General features: G+C 39.7%; 4 protein-coding genes across 6 annotated transcripts; 1 reads left to right on the forward strand and 3 right to left on the reverse strand.

Moving 5' to 3' along the window:
- The first annotated feature begins 487 nt into the window (after positions 1-487).
- On the forward strand, positions 488-10,961 carry LOC108114187 (opsin Rh4). Its single transcript, XM_017224996.1, has 2 exons — positions 488-1,165; positions 10,253-10,961. Exons 1-2 carry the CDS (start codon positions 577-579, stop codon positions 10,798-10,800), a joined length of 1,137 nt encoding a protein of 378 aa, XP_017080485.1. The 5' UTR covers positions 488-576; the 3' UTR covers positions 10,801-10,961.
- LOC108114190 (probable palmitoyltransferase ZDHHC24) lies at positions 1,194-2,495 on the reverse strand. 2 transcript variants are annotated; one of them, XM_017225001.2, is made up of 3 exons: positions 2,058-2,495; positions 1,896-1,993; positions 1,194-1,842 (listed from the first exon to the last, which is right to left on the reverse strand). In XM_017225001.2, the coding sequence occupies exons 1-3, from the start codon at positions 2,400-2,402 to the stop codon at positions 1,410-1,412; spliced, it is 876 nt and encodes a 291-aa protein (XP_017080490.1). In that variant the 5' UTR covers positions 2,403-2,495; the 3' UTR covers positions 1,194-1,409. The 2 variants fall into 2 exon arrangements, 1 of the variants encoding a protein (XP_017080490.1); XR_001772736.2 differs by having other exon boundaries at positions 1,727-1,842; positions 1,896-1,988.
- LOC108114188 (probable E3 ubiquitin-protein ligase sinah) lies at positions 2,617-4,053 on the reverse strand. Of its 2 annotated transcripts, none has more exons than XM_017224997.2 (2): positions 3,735-4,053; positions 2,617-3,674 (listed from the first exon to the last, which is right to left on the reverse strand). In XM_017224997.2, exons 1-2 carry the CDS (start codon positions 3,751-3,753, stop codon positions 2,704-2,706), a joined length of 990 nt encoding a protein of 329 aa, XP_017080486.1. In that variant the 5' UTR covers positions 3,754-4,053; the 3' UTR covers positions 2,617-2,703. The 2 variants fall into 2 exon arrangements, with proteins under 2 accessions (XP_017080486.1, XP_017080487.1); XM_017224998.2 differs by having other exon boundaries at positions 3,744-4,051.
- LOC108114189 (E3 ubiquitin-protein ligase sina) lies at positions 4,110-9,793 on the reverse strand. The gene is made up of 2 exons (XM_017224999.2): positions 9,058-9,793; positions 4,110-6,737 (listed from the first exon to the last, which is right to left on the reverse strand). The coding sequence occupies exon 2, from the start codon at positions 6,614-6,616 to the stop codon at positions 5,672-5,674; it is 945 nt and encodes a 314-aa protein (XP_017080488.1). The 5' UTR covers positions 6,617-6,737; positions 9,058-9,793; the 3' UTR covers positions 4,110-5,671.
- Positions 10,962-11,176: the final 215 nt, after the last annotated feature.

Genomic DNA, 11,176 nt, shown 5'->3' on the forward strand with positions numbered 1-11,176 from the left:
TTGCCATTCCCTTTTTCCTTCATAAAGGCTATTCCTTTAACTTACTTTTTCAACAATGGTTTTTAATTAGTAATACTCAATTTATAATCATAAAAAATAAAAATTCTAATAAGGATAAAATCACCTATAATTATAGTAATAGCCTATATTTAAGTAATAGCCGTTTCTTTCAATTGTCTCATCTACTTTAAGGTTAATCTATAACAAATGTATTGTTCAAATTTAAAATTTGGTTCTTAGAGTTCAAATCAAGAATCAAATTTAACCCTTTCTTTCTGCGTTTCCCTAAAACTTGCCCCTGACACTTAGGGTCTTAACGTCATTATTCTATAACCAACCCTTATACAGTGATTGAGTGAAAATTCGCAGATATTATTTTATAGCAGACTGGGCAAAAAATCGTCTTTGCGAGCACGCAACCACAAAGTCTAATTGAATTTGTCTCGTACTGCAGAATGCGATATAAATGAGGCATCGCAGCGATGGGAGACAGTTCAGCCCTGTGGCGCACACAGAGCGAAACGGGTAGCGGTTAAGGAATCGGTTCGGCATCGGTTAATTATCGGGTTAACCGATATGGAACCGCTGTGCAACGCCAGCGAACCGCCTTTGCGGCCGGAGGCGCGGACGTCGGGAAATGGCGATCTGCAATTTCTGGGCTGGAATGTGCCACCGGATCAGATACAATATATTCCCGAGCATTGGCTGACCCAGTTGGAACCACCCGCCTCCATGCACTACATGCTGGGCGTTTTCTATATATTTCTCTTTTGCGCTTCGACAGTGGGAAATGGCATGGTTATCTGGATTTTTAGTACCTCGAAATCGTTGAGGACTCCATCCAATATGTTTGTCTTAAACCTGGCCGTTTTTGATCTGATCATGTGCTTGAAAGCGCCGATCTTCATCTACAACAGCTTCCATCGAGGTTTTGCCTTGGGCAATACCTGGTGTCAAATATTCGCCTCCATCGGTTCGTATTCGGGAATTGGAGCTGGGATGACGAACGCAGCCATAGGATACGATCGTTACAATGTGATCACTAAGCCAATGAACCGGAACATGACCTTTACGAAGGCGGTTATTATGAATATTATCATCTGGCTATACTGCACGCCTTGGGTTGTCCTGCCGCTGACCCAGTTCTGGGATCGATTTGTGCCAGGTGAGATTAGTAAAATAAACCTTAAAGATTTCTTCTAAATACACAAAAACATTTATTCTGGAGGACAAATAAAAAGCTAAAATTTGATTTAGCAAACTGAAGCTTTATTTTAATTAGGTTCTGTTACCATCAGATTTTTGAGTCCTTTCAATTTCTTTCTGATTTGAGCAATGCTTCCAAGAAATTTATGATTTCCATTCCTTCTTTTTTACGGTAAAAGTTATCTTTAAGATGAAGTTACATGTTAAAAAACTGATTCTTTTGCCTCTTTAGCTTCCCACTGGGTTCCATCATGAACCAAGGGACTTTTGATTGAGGGTGAGAGAAAAGTCCACATGCCTCGACTTCCCATAAAATTCCTGAAGTTATTTCGCAATCCCAGATTGTATCTGTAGTCTCCTACCGTATAGAAGGTGGTGTTCAGATATAGTGTCGGTATTTGATAGGCCAACATCACAAGGGGAAGAACTAGGGCATAGACGTTGACGGTAAATGTAACATTCACAAAAAAAAACATCGCATCAAATGACTGAGGATCAAGAAATATAAATCTACGACTAAGATGGTATATCAAATATTTTGCTCTCATTTTTTCATCAATTGCGAAAAGAATAAAATGTGTTGCCACTGCTAAAAATGTTCCAATTGCCATATATACGGTGAACCAGAAGAAGTACCTATGGGTAGGAATATTTGATCATTGGTATATTATCACCAGATTATGAAATACCTGTAATTATTGTGGCCAATGCAGGTGGCTGTAAAGATACAGTGATGGTCTCGCCTTAATATGCAGCAGTCACAAAGTTTGCAGTGCCAGGATCTGGGCTGTTTAAAAATGTTTTTTAATCCCCCAATATAGGGATAGTAATTTCTATATTGATCAACTTACCGGCACTAGCAACTGGCAGTAGTCACAGTGGTGCCACAGATGCTCCTCCTCCGGCAATGGAATCTGCCGCTCTTTGGTTAGGGATGTCACCGAAGTGTCAGTTAGGTAGCAGGCCAACATATTTCCCAGCAGATTGTAGACAATGAATATGGCAATGAGCCAGGAGAACTTGTACAACAGTCCACCGGTGTCGAAAATCATGGGAACCACAAAAAACATTTCCACCGTAAAGAAGAACGCGGTACCCACTAGCACCAATCCCACGGCGGATGGATGCACGGTCCTCACGAATTGTTTCGGATAGGTTTTGGCTATATATTTGCAGCCCACTATTATAAAACACATGGCTTAGCCGATTTAAATTTGAGATGTAGAATATTAAAACTGTTTTCAATTTTTGTCTTTTTGACATATAACGCAAACATTGTTTGATAAGTCTTGGTTTTATTTTTATAGTACTCTTGCATACCATATCTTTAGATCTTTAATTTTCCTTTATACTAGGCAATACCAATCTTTATACACCCTTAAAATATGCTCTCTGGGAATTACCAGGCCCTTCTTGGAATGTACAATAAATTTATTTTATGTATGGATGCATTTATATGATCACATTAACATCTATCTAATTGGGAAGGAAGTTTAGTCAGTTTTCATCAGGGTCCTGAACCTTTTTAATGACCACGTTCAGGGCGAGATTGCCGTCCTCCGAGAACTGTTCTACGGTCATCTTGTTGAGAACCAAGAAATCTGCATGGGTAAACGAGGCGAAACTCTCGCGGATTGATCTGGGCTTGGACTGCCATCTCAGGGTGCGATTATTGGCATCCAGAGAGATATTATACATAAACTTGGCAGCATCCTTCATGGTTCCGATCATCCGACATGCGGTAAAGTATTGCTGACATCCCTCGCCCAAATAGATCTTTTCCAGTGAGAGCAAGAAATGTCGACCGTGGCACGACTGCACCATTGTCCAGTCGAGGGCGCCTTCCAGATTTACGTTAGTGGCCAGAAAGATGATATCGTTACCTTCCATGGTGATCACATTCTCATGTGCATGCACTAGATGCAGATATACATCTTTCAACGGACCCTTCCACTTGCACTTATCGTCCGGATATGGGCAATTGTATGGTCGCCATTCGCAGTCCTCCTCGTGATTGAGCTTCTCTCCATACAAAACCCGTTCTCGACAGCCGTATTGCGAATGTTTGCATGGGAAGATCAGTTTGGTGGCCACCTTTTCCATGGCCAGGCTCCGGATGTTGGTCATAGAGATCCGGCAGACGGGACACAGGGTAACCTTCTGGCGACAGAAGGAACATAACAGATGGCCGCGAGCGCATTGTAAAACCGGAGGCATTATATAGCCAAAGCAAACCGGACACTCGAACAGCGAGACTAGAAAGTCCTCCATTGACCCTTTTTCTTTCGCTTCCAATGGCCTCCTGGTCTCAATTCGGGACGGGACCCTCACAGAACCCCCCTCCCTCTCTGGCACTAGTTCGCCGGCGGGAGACGTATCTGAGGTCTCCTCCTTGACCTCGCCATCTGGTGTTGGTTCCACCTCCAGAATGGTCATAGCTGTAGCCGATTGACGTCTTTCCAAATTCGCTAAAGAATTTTGAGAAGGCTTCATGATCACTGTAGTCGGACGGGATTTAAGACCTTTACGGGAGTTACCAAAAGACATCTGCGCTTGGGATAACAAATCAAACCGCGAACTGTATTTATAACTACCTAACAACCAAAAGAATATTAAAAGGAAAAATGTTCGCTAAATTTTTTGTATACTATTTTATGGAATACTTAAATTTCGTTCTGTTTTAAAATCTCTAGAAAATGCTGGATTTGTACTAAAAATAGAGAATCTGTGAAAAGACAAGAGTTACAGCGAAGTCTAGGCCTACTTATTGAAAAACGAGAATTGGACCAGGTTTTTAAACTTTACACAAGTTCTTGGCTTCCGTTAGGAAGTAAAACACTTCCGGAAGTTTTGTCTTCAGGATAAAAACTGCTCCCCAGATGATTTTAAATAATTAACAGCCATTTTTTTTACTTTTACTAATCACGTTTATTTCACTTCTGTAGTTTTGTGTCTGTGTGAGTGATCTCGTATGGTAGTGGCGCGGTAAATCGGCGCATTAAAAGCTAATTACGGTGCAGATGCTTAAAATCATTTATTTTTCTTCCGTTTTTCGATTGGGAAACGTTGGCCGAAAGAAATCAAAACCAAAAAACATGAGCCGGACCGGGGAGATCGTCTAAACTAGGTAGGAAATTTAAAGATTAACATTGCTTCTTTTTACGTTTCGGGATGGGTGGGGAAAATATGGGGTTGAGGGGGCAAACTGTCTTTTTAGCATTGCGAAAAAAAATTACTTCTTTTTTTTTTGGATATTTGTTATTTTTTTTGTAATGATTTTGGCATGAACAAACTTGCGGGTCGCATTTTCGTTTAGGCTGCAACTTTCAAACAACTCTCGAGTTATTACAGATTATTATTATTATTACTTTTCTTTGTTGTTTCGCTTTTGCTGCTAATGTTATTGTTATTAGGTTTTGTTAATTTCGTTAAACTGTTCGTTTACTTATTACCATTTACAAGTATTGTATAAAATAATTTACATTAACTAAACTAGACTTTGCAGTACAATATGTTCGAGTGTGATGAGTGACCTTCTTGCCTTTCTTGCTGCTGTTCTTGTTTTTCTTGTTCTTGCTGTTGTGCTGAGTGGGTCTGTATTCATAGTGTTCACTGTAGTGGGTGGTGGGCACGTGGGCACGCGCAGGCAGCTCTGCTCCAGGTGTGTGACCCTTACGAACTAAATTAAACTAAAGCAGAAACCCACGAGCTAACAAACCGGGTAACACTGAAACGTTCAAATATATATAATGTGTATATGTGTGTGGGTGTGTGTGCGGTAACTGAAAAATCAAGTCCTAGAACTAGAGTACCAATCGAGCCGTTTAGACATACAAACATACAGGCCTGTCCCGATTTTCACATTCACCAAAAGTTTAGTTAACCGTTGTTGAGAAGATCCGCGAAGTCTCGCCAAGAGTATTTAACGATTATTTTTATTTTTGGCAAATTAGCTGTTTTACTTACAGCCATGTTAACGGAAAAAGAAAACTTGTCCAGTAAACATTTAGAGAGCTTTAAACTTAAACTACATGAACATTTCATTACGCTTTGGAAAGATTTTAGTGTTTCGACCAAGTTTTAAAATCACAACGAAAAAGACATTATGTGCGTAATCATAACATACAAAATGTCGCTTAATTTAAATATCAAAGAAACTTTTGCAAAATCTAGCCGAATGTGATAACCGAAACAGGCTCCATAATTCCAAATATATATATACATATGCATGTAAGTGGCTCTTAGAATAGAGAATCATTTTTATAAAACAACTCTGCAAAAAAACACTCTCATCTTAATCTCCCTTCTCATAAATATGTCCAAGAGTTAAACGACTGTTGCAAACAAGGGCTCTAAACTAAGTGTATGTATATATACATATACATATAATATATATATATATATATATATATATCGGAAAAGTAAACACAAATAAGTTTTAGAACTCGGCGAATTGACAGTGCGTTTAGACCAGGGATATGGTCACGTTGATGCCCAGGTTGCCATTGTCAGCAAACAATTGCGCGATCGACGTGTCGAACACCAGGCAATCCGAGTTATGAATCGCCGAGGCCACGCCCTCGTGGATCGAACGTGGCATGGCCTCCCAGGTGAGCCTTCGTCGATTTCCGTTCAGCTCCAAGCGGTACACAAAGTTCTCCGCCTCTTTGCGCGACCCAATCAGTTGAACGATGGCGAAGAACTGCTGGTGGCCGTCGTACTTCTCCTGCTTCTCCAGCACGAGCATGAAATGATGGCCGAAGCAGGACTGCATCATTACCCAGTCGACGGCGCCGGGCAGGTTGATATCGGTGGCCAGGAACACGATGTCCTCGCCCTGCAGCGTCGTGATGCTCTTGTGCGACATCATCAGATGCTGCATGACTAGGTCCAGCGGGCCCTGCCACTTGCAGCTGGCGCCCGGGCACGGACACAGGTAGGGTCGACACTCGCATGTCTCCTCGTGCTCCGTTTTTTCTGTGTAAACAAGCGAAGCGGTGCATCCGTAACCGGAGTGCTTGCACGGGAACTTCACGTTAGAGGCAACCTTTTCCATTGCCAGATTTCGGATATTCGCCAAAGGACCGCGGCAGGTGGGGCAGCAGGTGAGCTTGGAGCGACAGGAAACGCACACCAAATGCCCGCTAGAGCACTGCAGGATTGGCGGCAGCACATAGTCAAAGCACACAGGGCATTCGAACAGCGAGGTCAAGTCGGCGGACATACCCGCATCACCGCCACCGGCGGACGACAGCGACGAGCTGGACGACGAGGATGTGTTGGCCGAGGACGTGTTGCCGGCACTGGAGGATCCAGTCGAGCTCGTGTTGGTGGCCACTCCCGTGGCCCCGGCTCCTGCTACTGCTGCTGCTGTCGGTTCGCGGCGTTTCGGGTTGATTTTATTTGACATTGGAAGGATTCTATTGGCGGCACGAATGTGTCTACAATTCTTCAGGGTCCCTGCAATCCTCGCCAGGTTCAGGTTCTTCGCCTTTCCGGTGGCTCCGGCAATGGCTTTCTTGTGCTTGAGGCTGCAATAATAAAAATAACCACAAAATCGATGAGTAATGTGCAAAAGTTAGTCATAGAAAAATGGCGATAAGGTTTTTAGAGTGAAATTAGTTACAATAAAAATGGTCATGTTGACCAAAATATGTATATTTAATTAATTATAAACGATTTAATTAACAATTTATATAATATATAGAAGATAGGGTTTATATTTATCAACAGATAACTAATCAAAGCAGTCAATAGAATAGCTGAGGAACTAACTTCGGGCTGATATGCTTTATTTATCACTCCAAGAAATAATTTAAGTTTGTGGGTTTGAAGTTAATATTGTTCAGTTCACTGAGAGAATGGATACGTTCTAGATAATATTTCGAATGACTTTATACACATTTTGAACTAAAATATTAGCTGCTTTGATTTAAAAATCTCACCTATGTAATATTCAACACATACTCATGTAAAATATCAAAATAATTCTAATAAATTTAGAATACGTTCTTTAGATTTCGTCACTATCCCATCATTTATATAAATAGCATAATCAAAGTTAATTTAAAATGAAATCAAGTCAATAATAAATATGTTAAGATAGGTAACGCCATTTACGATTACTTAGATAAGAATAACACTAACAAATCCCCAAAGTTGTAAGTAACAGATGTAGTTTTCAATATTGCACTATTCGATTTACCATAGAAAAGTCACAGTGATTAATCATGCCCTGACCTTAACCTTGCCGTGGATTCACAATTGTTGTCATTACCAAAAAAAAGAAAACACACGCATTTGCGTGTATGGGAATTGCATTAAAGCAATTATTTAACGCGTAACGTATCGGACTAGAGTTGGTCTCCGAAAAGCAAAGCCGTGGTTCGAGGTCGCCGTCACGTCTCCGGGTAAAATGAAGGCCCGATACCGAATCCAAACTCCGCGCCCAAGCCCAAAAGCCTCTTGGCGGCACGTGTGGAACGACGCAAATATGTTGCCGCTCTTATCAGGCGGAGCTGACGGAGTCGACGCTGATGGACGGCCATTAGGGACGACGACCCACTGAGGGATTGTGGGATGGTGGGTGTCGTGCTGGTTGTAATGGGTGTGGTTCCACGATTTTTGTCCACAATGGACAGAATGGGCACATATGTTTGAATGCAGGGGAACGGGCTGCGGGAGCTATGACTACTTTTTCGTTTATGCGATAAGTGTCACCAGCAATGATTATTTCCATTAGCTGGCATAGTTTATTATTATCAAAAATACTTTTTATGGTTCTTAGAAAATCATTAATTATAAACAAAAAATTAAGAAATATATAACATTTTAAAAGAAAAACAAAATCAGTACACTTTTTCATAAGTTAATCATTCATGAAACTTTATTTTTAGGTAATCTTGATTATGCTTATTTTCAAACAAAATATTCATCATGTTTTAATTATGAAACTGATAGTATTTACAAAGCACTTTCTCTCATCAGACTTTTAGGATTTTAATATTTTACCATCCCCTCCATTTCGTAGAAAGTAAAAAAACGTGTTTCATAACTCAATTCGCAATATGAATAAAAAAAACAATAACAATTTGAATATTATTAGAATAATTAATTAACTCAAATAATGTTAATAATTGATTAGCATTTTCCTATTTGTTCTAATTTAACTTTCATTAGCAAATACATTATTTTCGTTAAATTGAATCCAACCAATTCGCAATATAGTTCTTCATATATTTATGTTACTAAATTAGTTTCGGTGTTTAATTAAACTTTGGATTTTTAATTTTGACCAGTTTTACATGAAAATTGAAAAATTAGCAAGTCAATATGAGGAAATCCGTTATTATATTATACATGTTTATTTATGATATGTGACCTAAAATGTGACAATGACAAATCTTGTCATTTCACCCGCATAAACGTAGAATCTTTCACGTAGGACACGCAATGAAAGGCCCGTAACGTAACAAATGCAACGGAGAGTTGTAGGAAAGGGATAGTGTAGGGGGATGAGCAGGGGAACAACACACAGATACTGCACAGACACAAGCGAACACACATAATTAACAGTTCGTTTACGCTGCGTACCGTTGGAAACGTTCATGCGGGGTAAAAATGGTAATTGCCACAAAAGTCATAGCCATGAATATAATTAACTTTGTTTCTGCTTTCGATGAGTTGCAAAACGTAAAATAGAAAACGTAAGTTGCAGAGCAGAGCGAAATGATACTTATTTCTTTTTTATTTTTAAACCGCCATTAAGTACGGCTGCAATATCAACAAAAGCAACAACAATGACTGCAAAATACATAATCGTCGTACATACATATATGTGTGTTAACTTACATGGCAGGCTGCCTCCAAGAAATGGTGCCGTGGTATTGGTGTCCCGCTGCGTTGGTGTGTGTGTGTTTTATTTTTCTTGTTTTTTTTTTTCTCTTTTTTATCAGTCAGCCTTTACGGCCATGCACACACACACGCGCATACAGTCGACATGTGTGTGTATATATCCTAGGTGCAAGTTCCGTTGTGTTTTTTGTTGTTATTTTTTTAAAACTACATATAAATCAATGCAGGTGGTTTTCCTACTGCACACGCACACTGGGAAAATGGAAAAACTGTTTTGATTGCGTTTCGCCTTTTCGTTCACCTTGCGCCGAACCGAAACTCGAAATTCATGCGTGAGCTAATTTGGCTTTTTATCTAATTTTCTTTAACGCGACCCGCACACACACAGATTCATATTTAGCTTTTCTTGTTATTTTTGCCTCATATGCTGCTCCTCTGTTGTTGGCGTTGTTGTTGTTGCACGAAAATAAATCATTTGCATTTCCACACAACAGCGAATATATATTTTTTTTCGTGTGTGTCTCAATTTTTTCTATATTGCGTTCATTTATTCGGCGAGCTCGCCATTTATTGCACTTGCACTTGCGCGGTGTGAAATTCAGTCTTTTTCGGCATTTTCTATGTAAGTTGGGTGTGATGTCTGCATTGGATGGTTAATTAATTAATTTACTAAGTTTCTTTCGTCCGCGTCGGTTGCACTAGAGATGGAGACAAAATCGATGTGTATTCGATACATGTACTCGATTGCATAAATTTTACTATATCGATATTTTCTCAGTAACCATCGATTGCATGTACTGGTAAGGGCTGTCACCGTTGCCGATGGAAATATAAAATAAATTAACTGATAGAACATTACCATTTTTGAAATAGCCATAAGTGGAGAAAACCTCCTAGCCTACGGTAATAAAAATAACTTATATTTATCGTGAATCGGAAATCAAAGAAAAAGAAATAACCTAAACGGAACTGCTCCTATGGACTTACAAATATACCAAAAATGTAAATTGTGCGGGAATTTTCAAAAGTATTAATTTTCGTTGATAAAGTATTTGAATATGTTAATAAATCGATTATACAAATTGACAGTTAAAAAATTAAATGTTATATTGATAAAGCTTAAGCAAATAAGAAATTATATTTATTATGTTCAGTCTTATTAAACTTATAAATTGTCCTTCTATATTTCCAGAGGGCTATCTCACCTCTTGCTCTTTTGATTATCTGAGCGATAACTTTGATACCCGTCTCTTTGTGGGCACAATTTTCTTCTTCAGCTTCGTTTGTCCCACTCTTATGATCCTGTACTATTACTCGCAGATAGTGGGCCATGTCTTTAGCCACGAAAAAGCCCTAAGGGAGCAAGCCAAGAAGATGAACGTGGAGTCGTTGCGATCCAATGTGGACAAGAGCAAAGAGACAGCAGAGATCCGGATAGCCAAGGCGGCCATCACTATATGCTTCCTGTTCTTCGTGTCTTGGACTCCGTACGGCGTGATGTCGCTTATCGGGGCGTTTGGTGATAAGAGCTTGCTCACTCCAGGAGCCACGATGATTCCGGCGTGCACCTGCAAACTGGTGGCATGCATAGACCCATTCGTCTATGCAATAAGTCACCCCAGATACCGCATGGAGCTGCAGAAGCGCTGTCCCTGGCTAGGAGTCAATGAAAAGTCTGGTGAGATCTCTTCGGCTCAATCAACGACCACACAGGAGCAACAGCAGACCACGGCGGCTTAGAATCAAGGATAACTCTACTCTGACACACCTGACCTCGTAATACAAAAAGCCTAGGAAAACTATAAAAGAATCGAACATGAAACAGTGAATAATTATGATTATAATTTGTAGTGCAACATTCCTGAGTTTATAATAAATAAATAGTAAGTTATGGCAAAGTACGAAATTAGTTATTTTTATTTGGGTTCTTTATGCCACCACAAAAACATTTATCTTACTAATATGATATTGTAAAATGTCGGTTTCAAGCTTAAAACAAACCAAAGATTCAGAATTTGTTTTGAAGAATTTATTCAATTTGAGCTTGAAATCAAAAATTAAACTTCAATCCTAAGTACACCAATACATCTAGATCTCCACAGAAATGTTTGGAAAG

This window comes from Drosophila eugracilis, unplaced genomic scaffold (genome assembly GCF_018153835.1).
Source record: "Drosophila eugracilis isolate 14026-0451.02 unplaced genomic scaffold, ASM1815383v1 contig_2154, whole genome shotgun sequence".
NCBI classification, from domain to species: domain Eukaryota; kingdom Metazoa; phylum Arthropoda; class Insecta; order Diptera; family Drosophilidae; genus Drosophila; species Drosophila eugracilis.

What these genes read in the sequence shown, in the direction of transcription:
- LOC108114187 (XM_017224996.1), top strand. Translation starts at nt 577, where the DNA reads ATGGAACCGCTGTGCAACGCCAGCGAACCGCCTTTGCGGCCGGAGGCG. An exon ending in CTGGGATCGATTTGTGCCAG is followed by an intron (nt 1,166 to 10,252) that starts GTGAGATTAGTA and finishes CTATATTTCCAG; the next exon opens with AGGGCTATCTCACCTCTTGC.
- LOC108114190 (XM_017225001.2), bottom strand. Translation starts at nt 2,402, where the DNA reads ATGTGTTTTATAATAGTGGGCTGCAAATATATAGCCAAAACCTATCCG. An exon ending in ACTGCCAGTTGCTAGTGCCG is followed by an intron (nt 1,994 to 2,057) that starts GTAAGTTGATCA and finishes ATTTTTAAACAG; the next exon opens with CCCAGATCCTGGCACTGCAA. An exon ending in ATTGGCCACAATAATTACAG is followed by an intron (nt 1,843 to 1,895) that starts GTATTTCATAAT and finishes TCCTACCCATAG; the next exon opens with GTACTTCTTCTGGTTCACCG.
- LOC108114189 (XM_017224999.2), bottom strand. Translation starts at nt 6,616, where the DNA reads ATGTCAAATAAAATCAACCCGAAACGCCGCGAACCGACAGCAGCAGCA.